This window comes from Hyaena hyaena, unplaced genomic scaffold (assembly GCF_003009895.1).
Source record: "Hyaena hyaena isolate Hyena2069 unplaced genomic scaffold, ASM300989v1 scaffold_497, whole genome shotgun sequence".
Taxonomy (NCBI): Eukaryota; Metazoa; Chordata; class Mammalia; order Carnivora; family Hyaenidae; genus Hyaena; species Hyaena hyaena.
Window position 1 is genome coordinate 1,008,693 of NW_024081130.1, and position 18,584 is coordinate 1,027,276.

General features: G+C 45.7%; 1 protein-coding gene and 1 long non-coding RNA gene across 5 annotated transcripts in view; one reads left to right on the forward strand and one right to left on the reverse strand.

Annotated features, from left to right (window-relative positions):
* The first annotated feature begins 2,247 nt into the window (after positions 1-2,247).
* Positions 2,248-18,116, forward strand: LOC120246999. 3 transcript variants are annotated; one of them, XR_005532201.1, is made up of 6 exons: positions 2,248-2,328; positions 3,476-3,626; positions 5,728-6,016; positions 8,904-8,985; positions 13,665-13,840; positions 18,030-18,116. It is a non-coding gene; the product is annotated as an uncharacterized LOC120246999 (long non-coding RNA). The 3 variants fall into 3 exon arrangements; XR_005532202.1 differs by lacking the exon at positions 5,728-6,016; XR_005532203.1 differs by lacking the exons at positions 13,665-13,840; positions 18,030-18,116 and adding an exon at positions 12,653-12,781.
* The window catches only part of STXBP6 (syntaxin binding protein 6), a 243,924-nt gene continuing 237,327 nt past the window's right edge, over positions 11,988-18,584 (reverse strand). For both annotated transcript variants that reach the window (XM_039254676.1, XM_039254675.1), the window contains exons 5-6: positions 18,117-18,274; positions 11,988-12,439 (exon numbers count right to left, since the gene is read on the reverse strand). In XM_039254676.1, coding sequence (XP_039110607.1) covers positions 12,416-12,439; positions 18,117-18,274 — 182 coding nt within the window. In that variant the 3' untranslated portion in view covers positions 11,988-12,415. The remainder of the gene's footprint in view (positions 12,440-18,116; positions 18,275-18,584) is intronic.

Genomic DNA, 18,584 nt, shown 5'->3' on the forward strand with positions numbered 1-18,584 from the left:
CTGTAGCTTTCTGTAATTTGATGATCTCATTTATCAGCATTTTAATTTTCATCCCTTTATGGACTGGTTTGAGTGACATGATTCAGCCCACACTGAGTTTGACATGACAGATGGATTCGAAGCCCCCCGCACAGCGCTCACCTCCACATCCCAAAGCACCATCCTGCACAGGCAGAGTGGAACAGAGCCCTGCTGTCCAACCTCCTCTCTGGAGCAGAGAGGTCCTTGAAAGGACAGCACCTTGAGCATCAAGTTCAAGGCTAGAATCAAATGACTGCTCAGTAACCCTGGTACATGTGGCAAGAATCCCAGAAATCACTGTTTTACCCCTTCAACCTCGCTTACATTCTTACATTCTTCCTCTTCAGCTCTTTCTGTGTCCCCTCCCCCAACTCTCCAGCCACTGGCTCCATCCTGCTCACAAGCAAGGCTTAAAAACAAAACACCACCACCCTTCTGGGGTGCTTCAGCTGCTGGAGGTATCTTACATTAAAATCATTGTATCTCATTAGACAGTGTAATCTAAGTTTTCCTCACTTTGTGCCAGGAAGAGAATCTGAGGGCTGTATGTCAAGTATTATTGAAATGTCTGTTTCACTCACAGTCAATCACCTGAAACTGTTCTCTATTAGGATTTTGGTAGCATAAAAAGTTGGTGATCATTTTTTATTTTGTGTTGAGATTCAAGCTCAAAGCTGTTCCTAAGAGGGTGCAGAGTGTCTAGTGGCTTCCTGGCTAATGCCCTATCATTAGAGTGACCATGTGGTTTATCATGAATCTGGGTGCTTTTGGATGAAAGGAGTCCCTATTTGTGATTACAATAGGACAACAGTTGTAAATGTGGCTACCAAGCCTGGGTACACGGTTCCCTGCCTATCACGGAAAGGCTGAATAGGAGGAGAATCATTTCACTGAGAGGAAGGATGATTACCTCCTCTTCTTCTTTGAATGTTTATTTGTTTTTGAGAGAGGGGTGGGGGAGGGGCAGAGAGAGAGGGAGACCCAGAATTTGAGGCAGGCTCCAGGCTTGAACCCACGAACTGCGAGATCATGACCTGAGCTGAAGTGAGAACCTTAACCAACTGAGCCACCCAGGCGCCCCAGCCTCTTCTGAGTGCCTAGAGCCCTAGCCGAACTTGTCAGCCATTTGGCATCTAGCGTATTCTGCCTTGAAATTTTATTTCTCCTCAGGTGACTCTGTCTTTGAGGTTGGGGTCTGGATTCCTCTTTCTATCTCCGCAGAAGAGATCCAGAGACCTCAATAAATGCTTGTTGATTACAACCAACCTGGACTTGAGAGGACCTGTCTCTCCCTGGTTTCAGTGGGACATGCCTACCTCCACGTTGGGGGAGTTCGCTCCCGACAGCTTAAACACCTCACCTTGGGGGTGAAGGGCTTTGTTGTCTTCCTGTTACTGCTGTAACAAATTACCACAAACTTAGTGGCTTGCGCCAACCCAAATGTATTATTTTACAGTTCTAGAGGTCAGAAGTCCTTAAATCAAGGTGTTGGCAACCCTGTGTTCCTTCTGGAAGCTCTAATGCAGAATCTGTTTCCTTGACTTTTCTAGCTTCTAGGGCCCATCTGTATTCATGGATTTGTGGCTCCTCCTTCCACCTTCAAATCCAGTAGTTTAGCATCTTCTAGTCTCTCTCTCTCTCTCTCTCTCTCTGCTTTCCTCATCACACAGTTTTTTGTTTTTTTTTTCCTGACTAACCCACCTGCCTCTTTCTTATAAGGACCCTTATGATTACATTTGGCTCATTGGATAATCCAGGATAATCTCCGCATCAGGATAGTCCTGATTTTAGCCAAGTAGGAAATTATTTGCCGGAAGTAAAGGATTTTGCCAAAAGAGACTTGGGGGGAGTAGCAAAGGTCTGGGAGCAGATGCTGTGCCAAGATGCCCGAGATGATCTGTCAGGCAGAGTTCAGGTGGAGAAAGAAACCATGCCAGTTATTGGAATGGGGGAGAATTTAACATAGATCATTGTTAATTAGTAAACAGGAGTTAACTGCCAAGGGATCCAGAAGTTGCAGGTGCAATGTTGAGGGTCCAGCTCCAGCGTCTCAGGCAGGAGGTGGGGAGAAAGGGGGGGGTTTGGAGCTGAGACACAATAAATCCATAATGTCATAGATGAGTAAAAGGGTTACCCAGTACAGTAGATACAGACTTATAGTTTAGAAAATCATCATCCCTTCTCTCCTTTCCAGATTCAGAATTCCATAGAAAAGGAGAGCACTGAAAAGTTCAGGAAAATGCTGCCACAGTTGGATGGGGCAGTGGGAATCCTGCCAATATCAAATGTAAAACAGGCAAAGGAAAGGTAACATTTGTTGATTGTATTTGTTTGTTTGCTTGGGGGAACTTCATTGGCCCCTGACAACTGCTTTCCAACTTCCAGAGGCTGGAGAAACTTCCTGTAATTCAGCTGTGCTAATGGGGATAACTAGGAGGCAGCGGCCTGTTGGTAGACTCTGCAGAGTGGTTGGGGAGGCTGGTGGCCACAGTGTGTGGCCCTGGGGGGCTCAGTGAGAGAGAAGCACAGCCATTTGAATCTTGATCGATGTGGGTGACTTGCCTACAGAAATGTGGTCTGTTTATACTCCCATTCGATAGTATTTGATTATGGGATGTCATCAGCTTTTGAATGTCACCTTTTAAAAAATTTGCATTTCTCTCCAAGGCTGACAGTCTTTTCATATAATTAGCCGCTTGGATTTTTTTTTTTTTTTTTTTTTCCTGTGAACTCCCTTTGGTGTCCCACATGGGAACTTACACTGGAGGAAAGGTTCATTTATGTAATAAGAGTGTACTAAATGCGTAGTAAATCACAGGTCCTCAGGCAAGCAGGTAAACAAAATAGACTTGGTCCATGCGGGCCAGACAGTAAAAAAAACACATGGCTGAGTACACATTCGGTGGGTTCTTCTTTGGGTGCAGTGGTTAGGGAAGACCTTTCTGAGAAGACATGTAAGTGGAGACTTGATAGACAAGAAATGATGGGCCACGTGAGGAGTTAGGGAAGGAAGTGTTGTTCTTGGCAGCAGAGACAACAAGGTGAAGGTTTTCCGGTGCATGAGGACCTGGCATGTTGGAGGGTGGGAAGACACCCAGGGTGGTTAGAGCACAGTGAGGAATAATGTGGGTTTATTCTTGGTCCCAACTGAATTCAGGGGCAGACCTGGGCACAATATTCAAGGCATTCTTTTCTTAGGTTAAAAACCCTACAATGAAGCTTTAGGCCAATGTCTTTTGTGGGCATGCTTGTGGAATTAGGCTTGTGGGGATTTCCAGAAGCCCTCATCTGTCACTAAGCAGGACTAGTATGGATCATTCCTTACAAAGAAGGACGGGTTAGAATAGCTTTGGAAAATAGATTCAGTGCTTTCCCCTAATGGCCCCCTCCTGTTGCTCATGCTCTGTAAGGATAATATTTGTTAGAGTTAACGCTATCCCTCATGCTGCCACAGGAGCCTCTTTTTGCCCTTCATCCGCCCTTACTCCATGCCAGGGAGGAGAAACTGAATCAGGGGGAACACAGAATGAAGACCAAGAGGGTGGACCTTGGTGCACATCCCCTTCCTCCTGTGGCTCCTTGAGCTCTCTCATCCAACAGTGCTGGTGAGTAGTATGAGCCTGAGGGCTGGCTTGTGAGTGAGTGTGTGTGTGTGTGTGTGGGTGGGTGGGGGGGGGGGTGAGGTGTGGCTCACCCACCATGGAGAATGTTGTGGGGCCCAGAGGAACACAAGCTGGAGTAGGTGGCTTAGACCAGCTCAGTGTTAGGCTTGAGGAGAGACAGTTAGGCCTCTTCCAGGCTTTTCTCCTGCTGTTGCCCAGGTGAGGCACCCCCAGAGGGGAGTACAGAGCTGACTTCCAGGCTTCCCTTCATCAGGATAGTAATGCTGCTCCCATGGAGAGGAGTTGAGCAGTGTTTTCCCTGTGTCTGAAAGAATGTCCTCAGATTGCATCCTTCAATAAGATCAGGAATTACAATTCCTCTCATGTTTACTCAGTGAATTCCCAAGACCTTGGCCATTTTTGTGGCACTCTCCATGTTCATTTTATGTGAGGACAACCAGACACAGTAGGGGCCTGAATGTGCTTCCTTCCAGGGAAGAGTCTGTCTGACTTCCCTGACTAGTTGCTGAAATTTTGTTTGTCAACAAAAGACTTCCCCAGGTGGAAGGAGAGCAGGTGTCTTCATCAGGATGTCAGAACCCTCAAGAGGTACCCCAAGTCCTGGGGGAAGCTGCGCCCAGGCCAGCTATCCAGCACAGTGTTCTCCCTCCACCCCTGATATGCCCTGAGTCTTCCCCTTGGGGGTTGCCTTTAAGCCCAGGTGTCTCTTGCCCTGAGCAGCCTGGGACTGTCTCTTTATATGGCCTTTGTTCTACTTCCCATGATGGCAAGTGGCATCAAACACTCTGTGGGGGATTCTTTTCCTTGGGAGAGGGGGAAGTGGGGATGAGGATGTCATCTGGCATCATCACGCAGGGTCAGACCTATAGGGGGACGGGGTGGTAGATAAAGGAATCCCTTAGGCGCTGGGTGGGGACTTGCAGACCAGTGTGTTAGTGAATGACCTCACCTCATTAGCACTTTGTATTTCAAAGAGTTCCTTCTCCTAGCACACCTCACTTCACTCACCAGGACTGTGAGGCAGGCAGGATGTAGATTATTTTCCTTTGAAACATGAAGGATCAGATACAGAAACATTATGTAATTTGCCTGAGGACAAAAAGCTAATGACAAAGCCAGGAAGCTCTCTGGTAGAAAGGATTCTAGTTAATTTACTTAACAAATAGAAACTTGCATGGCTTGCAGTTTGCTAAAAAAAAAACAAAAAAACAAAAAAAACAAAAAAAACCCACCTAGTGCAATTTTTAAGGAGTGGAGGTTGGGTTTTGGTTGGGGGTACATTCACTGTTAAAACTAGCCAGGTCCTTCTTACCTGGACTGTCCTTTACAAATGACCTATTTCCCAAATAGTGTTGGATTTACTTGGACACCATAATTAACAGCACTGTGACAGCTATGGGAAAACAGTATGCTGACATCCGTTTTTTTGGGTCCTTTTTTCCTTCTTTTAGCTGAATGCCTAAAGATGCTTCCAGAAAAGGCATGCTATGACCGATTTACGCTGAGATATGAATTACTTCCTTTTCTCTCTTAGGGCTATTTTCACTCTAGGCCCAGATTCTGTTTGTGGGGTGAATGGTTCTAAGTTACTCTCAATCTAAGTCATCTAGGAATAGGTTGTTTTTGAGTAGCAGCATCCTTGGAGTCACACAGATAACACCTGCAGATCTTGAACTTTTTTTTTTTTTTTAATTTATTTCTGAGAGAGGGAGGGAGAGGGAGAGTCAGAGAGAGAAAGTGTGAGCAGGGGAGGGTCAGAGAGAGAGAGACAGAGAGATAGAATCTGAAGCAGGCTCCAGGCTCTGAGCTGGCTGTCAGCACAGAGCCTGACACGGGGCTTGAACCCACAAACCATGAGATCATGACCTGAGCGGAAGTTGGACGCTTAACCGACTGAGCCATGCAGGTGCCGCTTGAACTTCCTTTTTGAAAAGGAGCATGAATTACTACCCAAAGGACAAGTCACATATTCTCTCAGGCCATAAAGCTGTTCGTGTCCATTCCTATAGGTGATGACACAGACCCTAGGGCCAATTTGTCTTTTCTCTCTTGTGAATTTAGTCTTTTTGGAAATTTCTTCCAGAAAATGGCCCCTCCTGGGTTGCGTTTGGGCCAGGAACCTCAGCTGGATAGATAAAATGTCAAGGGTTCTGTGTCTACAGATCATAAAATGGCCAAAGAGGCCTGGAAAATGTCTGCTCCTGTGCCGTGGGACAACACACATTTAAGGAAAACACATCCACTCTTCCAGCCAGCAGTGCAGCCTGGCAGGGATCATAAGCCTATAAGTTCTCCTCCTTTATTTTGGGTCCATCACAGAGAAGAAGCCTGCTGCTGAGCTGACTGGCACACACGGAGCCCTTATCTGCCAGGTATGGGGCTAAAATTACTTTCAGGATTTCATTTAATCCTTACAATAACCTGTGAAGTAGACAATCACTCCCATTTTAAAGCTAAGAAAATGAGCACAGAGAGGATCAGTATGTTGCCAGAGACCAACGACCAACCAGGACTGGAGCGGGGATTTGAAGGACAGACAGGCCCTTTTTGGGACCATTTATGAACTACAGAGCAATGCTATCTCCAGTAAATCACCACAAGGGGGCGCCCTGCCCATGTCCACTCCAGTACAAGATGTATTTTATTTTTCCTCCTGGGGGTGTGGGGTGGGCGCGATTCACACAGTTCTTGTTTCCCATAGTTTCTGTCTGAATGCTGAGACTCCTTTAATACTGGAAAGTTTCAGACCAATGTAAACGCGCCTACCATTATTGTCCACTATAATCGAAACAGGTTCCAGGCTCCATGTTGTCTGCACAGAGCCCTATGCGGGGCTTGAACTCACCAACTGTGAGAGCATGACCTGAGCTGAAGTCTGACACTAACTGACTGAGCACTCAGGCACTCCCTGTAATTCCAGGTCTAAAACACTGCCTGAAGGAAGTTACTGTGCTATGAATACAAAGTATGTTCAATAGTAGGGACCAGATTTTCCTTCTAGGGTAGTAAAAGAAAGGATTCATTTTAAAGAAAACTAACAGAAAGCTGCAGGCTTTAATCACCAAGGATGTGGTATTACACAGAGCATTTGGGGCCCATGGTCAGAGTATGTAACCGTTTTCTTTAGAAATTGTGAATGATCCAAGCCATGTTTTCGATCTCTGGATAAAGCTGAGGATTTATGGGTTGAGTTTTCTTCTTTCTATGTCATCTGACAAATAATGAGTGGCAAAGAAATTGGGATTCAGTTTTATAGGACAAAGGTCCTATCTAATGTTGACAAAGGACACCAGGGACTTGCAGGATTGGTGATTCCTGACACATCTAAATATGGATGTGTGATGGGGCCTGGCTCCATTTAAATAGCCATCCTTGGGCTGGTTGAACACACAAAGAGAAGGAAAAAAAAATGTGTGTTCTATTAAAAAAAAAAAAAAAAAGCCTTCACTCCACCTGAGAATCATTGGCATATACAGTGTCTAAAAGAGAATGCCAGAACAGAGGCAATACACAGCAGCAGCCGACTCAGAACCCTAGTTCTGTCCGCTGGTTCCCGTGGAACCGACGGAGGCAGGACAGCATTGCCTCCCCAGCCTATGTCCAGCAGGGCCTACTGTCCTGTGCCACTGAGGCAGCCTCCCCCCCCCCCCCCCCCCCCCCCCCCCCCCCCCCCAAGACCATGACTCATCAGCAGAAAGAAGAAACCATGGAACAAAACTTCAGGGCTGGGAAGTGAAATGAGACTCAGGAAATCCTGAGGCTCCAGATGAGGCTCAAGGGAGAAAATGTAATGGGAGTCAAGGCAGGAGGTTACGTGATGGCAGTAATTGAGCTGAAATGCATAGTATCTTTAATTTCCTTGACAGCTTTAATTTGCTGGTTTATAGTAAGCAGCTGGGGAAGCCAGGTGCCCTACCATCCAAAGCCAGTTGAAGTAGTTTCTCTTTTCTTTGCAAAACACAAGATGGTCAGGGACACGACTAGGGCAAGTTTCGGAGTAAAATATGTGCATTTCTATCAGCTTCCCAGGTGACGGCGAGGCAGCCGGGACCGAGGCGGCCCGGCCCTAGGCCACTGTGAGCCCGCGCTGCATGGCAGGTAGCACCGAGGAGCGGTTAGCTGAAGCAGGATTTACAAAGGGTCCGACGGCAAGGCCAAGGGCACGGAGGGGCGAGAGGTTGGTGGGAGGTAAAAATGAAGATGAATTTTTGTGTCAGGCTGGCTGTGGCTATGCAAAATCATTTTGTATGTAATGCCTGGATTTTCAAAAAGAAAATCAAAGGAGAATCCATCGTTTGCACCATCTCGTTACAAGAGGGCTGTTAGTGCATTCACGTTTATAGAACAAAGTGAGATCTGCCTTGAGGGTGGGTGGTGGTCTTTTTCCATGTCTCTTGAGTCTTTACATTTCTCCTGCTCAGACAGTGGCCCACCTGAGGCATTTTCTGGTTTTGATGAACCCCTGGAAATACTGTCACCCACCTAGCCATGTCCGAAGGCCAAGAAGGTGTCATGGAGGTGATTTCAGGGGCACGGAGGAGCACAGCCTAGCTCCTTCCTTGCCGCCAGTTGTGAGCATGCATGTGTGAACGTGCAAACATATGCCCAGCTACCACCCGGGCCCACCTGTGCCAGGGGAGGAGGCACACACAACGGATATCAACAAAAACGACACTCAAACATTTGTATTTGTCTGAAATTTATTTCTGGTATTTTCCCCCTCCACTCCCCACCCTCAATCTGCCTCTTTAGGCAGATGATGATCATGATGGGTCAATAGTTTTTCCTAAGCATGTCCTCACTCACAGTAACGGGAAGGGCACCATTAGATTTTTTTTATATTATCTTTTAGGTTAAAAAAAACCACTTACCATATTCATTCTCTCCTCAAATTGAGAATTAATTGTGGTAGCATTGCCAGGAAATACAAAATATATTAAGAAAGAAGATCATCTTTGCAAGGCAGTGGGCTTATAATTAGTTGGCAGGAATTGGGGCTTTAAGCTACATAATCAAGGCTGCTTTCCTCAATACAGCTGAGCCGCCTCTCTCTCCTCTGAAAACTAGAGACCACAGTCTTGTCCTTCCACCCAGGAAACACTTCGAAGTCCTGCCTGCTTTAGCACGTGTCCATGCCAACCCAGAGGGCTGCTCTGTACAGCCTCACCCAAGTCACTTCCCTCGAAAACAAGTGGGTGATACGGTATTTATTTCTATAAATCAACATAATTTGATCAAGTCTTCTTTCCAATTTAACAGGGCGCGAAACTAGTCTGCTGAATGAGGGCACAGGCTATAATGAGTATCTGAGTTGAGCCACATCACCAGTATCAGCAGAAAGGTAATTGTTCACCGGCTTAATTCTTTTGCCTGTGAGAAGAAAAAAAAAACCCCAAAGACTCTTGCTGGAGAGAAGCTAATGGTCTAAAGAAAGGTTAGCTCTTTTGTCTTTTTCACATTTCAAGTTTTCCCATTAGAACATATATAAGGAAACGCTATCATTATGCTGATTCTAGCTCTCAGGTCTTCTGTAGTCCACAAGATCTTCCCAACAGCATTGCATGCATGATGAAGCCTGCCTATTTGGTTGTGTTTTATAGATTTAACAAATGATTGAGAAAAACAAACTTTCATCACAGAGTTAAAATATTTAATGACCAAATTAGAGCTTACTGTAATCGTGAATCATAGAGCAGGTGTTGTCTCTGAAAGAAACAAAAATTTTATTTGACATCCTAGAGAAACTTCTGAAGAATTAATAACTGTACAACAGACAGCCGCGGTGTTACGATTCTAAAAACAAAAAGCAGAACCTATCTTTATGACCCCTTCTTTAGGGCATTCTGTACATATGTTTACGTAAATTCACAACCTTTGTTAGCCACAAAAGTAGTATTAAGACAGATTTCACTGTAATTTTAAGTCTAACACAATCTTTTATATTTTTTGGAGCTTAAAAAATTAACTACTGATCTTGTTACATTTTACAAATACATTCTTTAATATGAAACATTAACCTGAACAACTGGATGCGTCCTGCATACAGATAGCTAATACTAGGGAAGAATACTACGCTATGTTCCAGGAAGAAGCAGTATATACTGGGGAGCTTCTTTTCTTTATGTGTTGTCAGTACAACTGAAGAGTCCTTCACAGAAAGAAAGTATCCCAAAAACCCATAATGGAGTGCAGAAATGAAACAAACAAATGAACTGTCTTCTAGCAGCTCAACCAAACCAACTGGTCCCAAACAATGTGACAAGTTAGCAGTTTTCTCTAGGCTAGACTGTATTAATATTTTGTATTGCAGCACCTTCTACAAGAGGATAGCAAAGAACTTCACATGTGTCATCACAGGGCAGCTCTGCAAGAGGTCAGGAGGTAGAGGAAAGACGGGGGATTGCTGTTCTGGCCTCTCTGTAAGGTGGAGGCCTCGGTCGGGCTTTAACCTGGGGAAGTCGAGGGCATAGCCACGGCCTGGAAGCAAAAACAGAGGAAGCTAATAAAGACTCAGATAGGCGTTCTAATCCAAGCTATTTCCGGGAAGACTGAAGTCTAAAAGGATAAACGGAATGAAGCTAGAGGGCACGATGTGGGACACCTACGTTTAGGAAGAGTAGCTATCATAATTCTACCGGGGATGGGGAATCTCAGATTTCACAGTATGCTCATGACCTCAATCCTCTGCACAAGAAGTGGCTCTGCAAACACTCTTGTTGGATACTTGGCAACAGATTTATTTCTGCGTTTGGCCAATTGTCAGGAAGTTTTAGATTTACGCTTTCAATTATCTATACCAACTACGTAGCTAGAATCCAACTTTGGAAGATGAATAGCTCTGTGTATGTGTATTTCCTGAACTGGGGTCTGCAAACAAAACCTGTTTGGAGTGATAATATTGGGCTTTTCTTAGAAATTATAAATGCTTCTAATGGTACTCATCAGAAAGAAAGTTCCTAGCTTCTTTGAACTTTTTTGACACTGAAAGAAAGGTACAAAATTTATAGTAAACTTATGTAGTTTTACAGAGTTTTCTTGAACTGGATCATCTCCCTAAGAGGATTCAGAAATTTGTCTCTGGCAAATCCCATCTCCCTTTGATACATACAAAGATAATTTTTTTTTTTTTGCTCTAAAAGCCCAATTTTTTGTCTCCCAGGGAATGCTTTATCAGGAGACTTAAGCTATTTAAATCAGCATAAATAATTCCAAAGAGATCTTCTGCTGCTGTGTAAGAGGCTACAATACACATGACTCAATCGGCTCAGTGGGTAGGAAGGAATAGAAAGGGGTCCTGAAGATTCAGGCAGCTTAAAAATCAATGTCTTGCAGTGGGAGGCTGAGACTGTCTGGGATGTGCAGCTTGCCTCCTTGCTTCATGAAGACACAACTTTTATAGTTAGCATTAAACCCTCTAAGAAACAAAACTCCCAGACTCTACACCTAGCACTCACTGGAGTAATACAAAATCAGGAGGTGTGGGAACCAACTTTATTCAATCTGACTGCACTGTAAAGGCTTCATGACCATGTTTTATGTCAGACCAGGCAAGTTGCAATTGCCGTGAAATACAATTTGTCAAGACACCCACACTTTAAGTTACATTAAATAAATAGCAATAACAACATCAAAATGTCCAAAAATCAGATACCAAGAAACTGAAGGCCATTTCCCGAGGATATTGTGAGGGTGTTTCTAAAATTGGCATGACTTTGTAAAAAGAAATTTTAAATGTAGTATCTTTTCACATTATCATTTACACGGACCTTTATCTGGACAAATCAATTCTTGATAAAAATCCAAGCTCTCTTCAATATTGGCTGCCGTAATTTGGGACAATGACAAAAGAAAGACATCCATGAATGCACAGAAGTTTTTAAACAAGCTTTTCCTTAGGCCTTTTGTTTTGAATTTTTACCCTTCATAATTGCAGATAATCAGCCTGAGAACAACTACTGGAAATATTTAAACTGAAGCTCAAAAAGTAGATTTGTATCTGTCATTCTGATTTTTTTTTTTTTTTTTTGGAATGCTGGTGGTGGCTCATGCAAGAGATTACTACATAAAAAGCAAAATTCAAGACCGCTGTTTCCCCTGATAAATCCAAATGTTTTCCATAATACAGACTTCTGTTTCAAGATATAGAATCTTAACCTTCAAATTAAGAGCGGCTAGGAGATGGAGAGACCAATCACTGCTTGACTTTGATTTCCATCCAGGAACAATAACATCTCATGTCTCCATATTCGAAGGTCTTCCGGCTTAATAATCACATTTTTTTTTTTTTTCAAGTAAGCTCTCCACCTAACGTGGGGCTTGAACTCATGACCCCAAGATCAAGAGTTGCATGCTCTACCAACTGAGCCAGCCAGGCACCTCTCTCTGCCTTAATAGCAAGAAAAAAAATACATGTTGCCAGTTTAGAACCAGCTCAGGATATCATTTGGTCCAAATTTTATATTCAAACTACCGAAAAGAAAAAAAAAACCTTAAAGAAAGAAAACACATTTAAAGACCTACATACACACAGTGGAGGAAAACAAAAACCAAATGAAGCTGATGCCTGCTGCAGCATTTCCTAGCAAAATCATTAGTGAAATGTGTCAACACAACTTCTTTTCTTTCATATTCACATCTGAAAAGGCAAAGCAAAAAAACCCTAAGTGTCCATATACTGGAAAAAAGAAGCAAGGAGAGGTCCGGAATTCTTGTAAAAACCACTGAGCTCTTCCATTTCTCTTGAGAGGGTCATCACCCAGATAGGCAGCTTCTCAACATTTGTGCTTCATGGCGAGCTACGGAAAGAGAGGGGTGGCAGAGTAAGGCATTGTTAGGCATTTGTGCTGCTCCCTCCCCAAATCCATGCTGAGAGATGGGACTAAGATTTCACTTGCTGTGGCAGATCACCTTACTATGCGCAGTAAGTAAATGTGCATATCTAGTAAATGTGCAACATTTTCTCAAATAGTCCACTGGGCATTGTGTTTGTGACTCTTCCTTAACAATAGTTCCACTGGGGTATGTGTCCTGGTGGCAGAGCATGCTATGTGGCTTTCCTGCATTCCAAGGGAGAAAATGGAACATCCAGTGCACAGGCAGAATGAGAGACCTGCCTAGGAGGAGGGGTGGAAGAACCAAGGCCTTTGGGCTCCCGAATTACTAGTTATCCAGGAAAACCAATACTCCTGAAATGTACGTATAGATTGATGTCTCATAGAGTATTAAAAATCAACTGTAGAAAGTTTGCTTTAATCCACTCAGTATCTAGCCTGGACCTTCAACCAAGTCAAAAGCACTTGACGAGGAAGCAGTGTTACTGACTAGCGCTGAACAGTACACCAAACCCAGACCTTCATTTACTACTCCCACTGGTATTTGACACTTGATCTTAGCCAAAAGGCTGAGAAGCGATGCCTCACTGGTATTTGAGAAATGTGGCTTACTGAAATGTTAGACCTTTATAAATGGGAACACCAGTACCACTGTATCATTCAGTAGCTTCCCAAGCCCAGCTAGAGCCCGTGATGATATATTTAAGGAAATATAGGCAGGTACAGAACATAAAGTTAAATCTGACCTTGCTTTTCTTCCATCCTTTCTAAGGAGCCCATACACTGACATGAACCGGAAGGCAGAGCTGAGCCTCAACTGTAATTCCTCATGTGTCCAGAATCTGGTATTAGGGATTAATCCCTGGGATTGGGACTGGAAGTAGAGGACAAGGTTTGTTTTTGAGGAAACAGCAGGTGATTCTCTTCAGGCAAGAACTTTGTAGAAAGCCCTGTCATCTGCATTGTGATCAGGTTCTTGATCCTTGAAGAATTAGCAAGGGGATTCACCAGAGTCAACACAGTGGTGCTATCCATCAGTCTGGCCGGTGTCAATGATCCATTTTTCCAGTGTGACCCAGGGCAGTATGAGTCTCCCTTTCCCTTTCTTTGATGTCTCCAACAACGAGGTTATAACCCTGGGGCTGTGACCTCAGGCCACCTGCAAAAGCACCGGACATTTCCCTTACAGCAGGTGCACCGGGCCAGGTCAGCATGTGATGGAGAAGGGACCTGTGGACCCAGGCCTTCGTGGTGCTAAATTCACCTCAGTCGAAAGGTCTCCTCATGCTTCTCTGCCTGGTGATGCCAGCCTCAATGAAGACCTCCACGGACCTTCATCAGGGTGGACACCGAGTCCATCAACAGGTCAGTGTTTGTGAGTATGGGGCTGCGGTTGTGCTAAGTGCTGTGGGTTTTTGCCAAGATGGGTGGAGGTGGCTCATAACTCCTGACCTCGAAGGGTTCATAGCCTAGGACCCATGGTGGGTAGAGTTGGCAGGGCCAGAGCTCTCCTTCAGATCCATTCCACTCCCCTGCAGCGCTTGGCCCCTCTGCTGTTCGGATTCTGCTTCTCGCTCAGTCTCTAGTTTTAATACATTATTTAGCAACATGGACCATTCAAATCAACCAGGGCTGTTAAGTGCTGTGCATAATGAATACCAAACATAAATATTTGATCAGTGCTGCTGTCCTGTTATTCACTGAGCTGTTAACCTTCAGCTAATGGGCTTGTGCCAGTTCACAAGTGCACAGGGCTTGTGCACCAGGCCCTGGTACCACTGTGCTGTCTGGGATGGTGCTAAGAGGGGCCCCAGCCAGGTGGGGGTGTGGCCAACTCAGCATCGCAGAATATGGCTGGTTTGGATATTTGACTATTTGCGGTGTCTTTGCAGAAAGTGGCACCATTTCCATGTTTTTTTTTCTTCATTTTAAAAAATTCTCTGGGAGTTAGAAGTTCTGGAATATGGAAGGCAGAGGTGCTGTTGCTTCTCAGCTACAAATCTGCTGTCTGACCTTGAGCCCTAAAGTCACAACTGCTCTATATGTCAGTCTCCTTATGTTTATAAATATCATCTCCAACTTAAATGCTAATGGATCAGTTTAGATGTTAGATTTCCTACAGAAGAGGAGTTTAAAATTTCCTTCTGGTATATTTTGTTTTCTTAACATCTCACGGAAAGCTTTCTCCTTTGGAGCTGTGTAGGCTATAATAACAGAAATAAATTACTTGTACCGGGCGGGGGGTGGGATTTTAAGAGGCCTGGACTCTTGAGGTTCTTTCTGGTTCAGGGGCCCAAAGGGAGCAGGTGACTGTAGCAGGGACAGAGGCAGCCAGTCCCTGCCAGTGAGAGAAGTACCTCTTACCACTCTCTCCCTCCCCCAACCCCAACATGAGCTTGTACAAAACAGGGCGGATCACTGTTCCTTTCTGTGCGAAGTGTCATCTGAGGATGCCGAGGTGTGGGTGCTGCTCTTGCCTGCTGACTCACTGCCTGTGGCAGGTGTCACAGTACAGCACGCACTGCAATGTTGGGTTTTTTGGGGCAGGGGAAAGTGAGCAGGCCTGCTCTGCGCCTGAGACCGTGCCAAGTCCATAGCTCAGGAAGGAGCCACGCTTCCTCAAGGCAGGCTCAACAGAGCTGGGGGAGACTGTGTACAGGAGTACTTCCCAGACGGGGCACCATCTGCCCTAGTGGAGACAAGCACCCACGTATCTCGGAGGCGGGGTTGTGCAAAGGTGATCCGCACGTTAATGTGCCTGGGTCATTGCAGGAGTCCCGGGGAAAGTTAGACCCTATTTACTGCAATCTAGAAAAGTGTGCCACACTCTCTGGCTGGGGGTTACGTGTCCTTATTCAACCAGGGTGCATGGCACTGTTGTCTGCTCAGGGTGCTAACATGCACACGGTGCCTCCACTTGTAAACACAGTCCCACTCTTTATGAATCAACACAGCTGTTTGTCTGGGGCAGAAGGGCTTGGGTTCCCTCTGAACGCCCTCTTCACTGGCAGGTCTGGTGGGGGCTTGGCCACTGAAATGACATCTTCATGGTCAGGCTATGGCAGTGGCTTTAAATCGGGAGTCCTAGTCCCTGAGAAAAGAGCCACCCCTTATCTAAAGAGGTCACTCTCCTCCTCGGGAATACTGCCAATGCTGGTGATTCATAAGCACACATCCCAGTTGTAGAAAACCATGTCTGGCCAGGACAGTGTCTCGCTCACACTCCCTCAAACACACTAATAGATACCAGCAACCCCTTCACCTCCCCCTCAGAACACCCACGGGTGAAGAAACCAAAACAAGGGCACACTGGCCCCCGCCTCTTCCATCTCTACTGAAAACAGGCCACTGGCTGGCACCGATCCTCCCAGTGGTCAAGGCCAGAGGCCCGTTTGCCTGTGGTGGACTAATCAGTTTCTGTTCTGACAAGCCCTGTTTCAAGAGTTGTTCTGTGTTTAGAAGGTATCAGCATTTAGCAGGAGCCCTGCCCACCCTACTTTGGGGCTCACAAAACCTTCTCTCCAGTCCCTCCCCGATACCTTTGTTAGGCTCCTCAACCACATTTCTCTATCCTTGTACAGTGCTGGTTAGGTGACTGAGTAGGGCAGGTTCAACAGAACCATTTTTTGGAAATAATTATAACCAATATTATTTTGATTTATATGTGCCAGGTATTGTGATAATAGATTTATTGGTTTGAATTCATTCAATTCTCTCAAGGCCCTATGAGACAGACACTGTCATTAATTAGCCTTATTTTATTGATGAGGGAATTGGGGCTTAGAGAAATTAGGCACTTGCCCAAGGTCACTGGGAGGGCAAATCAAACACAAGATGTTAACCACACCGTCCTGCCTTCCCAACCACCTAGTAAGCTCGGCCACAACATCAGGGAAACAGGGCGACCAGGGCCAAGAATCGTGGCCCTCTGGTCAGGCTATCCAACCCCGTGTTTGTACAACCTCCTCCAAGGGGGACGCCCACATGGATGACGTCCAGGTATTGTCTACTCCGCCTTAGGAAGAGCGATTTCACAGACTTCCTTGGTAACCTGCTTCATGATTTAATCATTAACTTACGCTCTAGTTTGAGCGGAATCTTATCAGTGCGCCAAGTGCTCTGTTCTGTGTGGTAAGTCACACAAGAGAACTGCCTGCACTCTCACTCTTCCCAGACTTGAAGACAATTAAAGAACTGTTCCTTTTAGCTTTCTCTTCCCCAAGCCAACACTTTGAAGGTTTCTCCAAACTTCTACTGCCCATGCCCCCGTAAACCACAACATTATAGAAATGAAACCGGGGTGGGAATTCTAGCATTGCCATCTCATCATTATTTCTGTATCACCAAGGCTGGAGAACGGACCTTAAATCTGGGCTCCCTCTCTCTGCGACAAGCAAGGGTCTGACCTTCAGCAGGGCTGCCTGCATTTTCAGCCACATCTGACTGCTTCTCCTCCAGGGAACCCCAAATGGGGCCCTGAGGTGGGCGTGCAGTGAGACCGTGTCACAACAGAGAACCTGATGATGGAGGAGACAGGTCTGTGCAAGGGGGAAGCAAGAGGGGAAGGCAGGAAGCATCCACTGGGATTCAGATCCACAGTCAGGCCTGGGCATGAGCCCCCGGGAGCGGCAAGATAGCCTCAGCTGGGCAGACTTATCTCATGACTTTTCTGGTTGTCTATTCTTATTTCTTCCACAGAAATGGGGTTTTCTGTTGGAGCAAGTTAATTTTTTCCCCAAAGGTCACCTAAAAAGCAGATCTGAAAGGCTGGATCATGAGTCGGAGATGCCAATAGTTATCAGCAGAGGTGGTTTCTGGAAACCTGAATTCCAATCCCTAGCCAGACAACTGCCCTTTGACCCGAAGCACAAGATCAGCAATAAATCCTCTTTATCACTTGACCAACAGGGCAGCTCTTTCCTTTGGTTTGTGACTGCCTCAGAGAGTGGACTGCCAATAAAAACTCCCCTTTCCCCTTCTGAAAGGCACATTCTTAGGGAGTGTGTGAATGTGCATGTGTATGCCTGTGGTCACATGGGAAACGCCATGCCCTGGATTCAAGGCAGGTGGGAACCTTGTGGGCAGCTCTGCAGGAGTCAGGTCAGCCTTAGCGATGGAAGGCCTCTTACAGGGGGCAATCAGCCCCGGGGGGCATGGTGTCTGGGGACTAGAGCTTGCTTTCCATACAGTGAAGAGATAAGAACACAGGATGTTAGGCTCATGGCCGTGACGGGAAAAGGACGGCAAGGAAAAGAAAGCACAAGCAGCCCAAAGTCCTTTTTCAAGCACTGGCCAAGGGAGGATGGATATTTTTAGATCTGATCTCCCCATCCTGTTCCCTGAAACTTGAGCGCTAAAATTCTGGGCAGGAACTAAAAATGGTCCACATTTTCCAAAGACCCAGATCCAAGGTCAGAGGCAGAGGCATTAGAAAGGAGATAAATGGAGAAACAGGTACAAGAAGAAATCTTTCATGATTCTGGTACTTACTAAACAACAGGTTGCATAAAGGGGCCAAACAGACAAACAAAAGGCTTGATTTTGTATCTTCCAGCATTGGGAAATGCACTGAAATGAGTTTCTTGGAGCCCAAGCTCCTTGACCACCGGAGTGGAGACCCCTGCCCCTCTGCGGGACCCACCTTGTGTGCAGTTTCCGCAAACTGCTGGGCACTGTTCTTCATGTCTTCCGTCTTCTCCTCTGCTCGGCCTAACCGCTCCCCGCGCTCGTTCAAGGCCTGGCTCGCTTTCTGTACGGCGCTGGTCACGCTATCGGCTGCCGAGTGGAGGATGCTGTTTCCTGAAGAAACACAGCAAGAGCATCAGAGGCTGCCTTGGCTGACCTACAGTGACAGCCCTGCGAGGGGTGAGCACATGTAAGAGCAAGGAGGGTCCCTCCAGAGAAGCCTTGAGTGTCTAGGAATGAGTCAACATTTTTTCCAATCTGGTCTGACTGCTCATGTGTAGGAAGAGAGCCCACAGCCTGCAAGACTTGGGCAAATGCTGATAGCTTCTCTCATATCCCCTTCACTGACATAGCTCTCACTGCCATTCTATTGCCATTTTGTTTGGTAAGGGTCCAAAGGATGGGGTCCATCTGGATTTAGGAC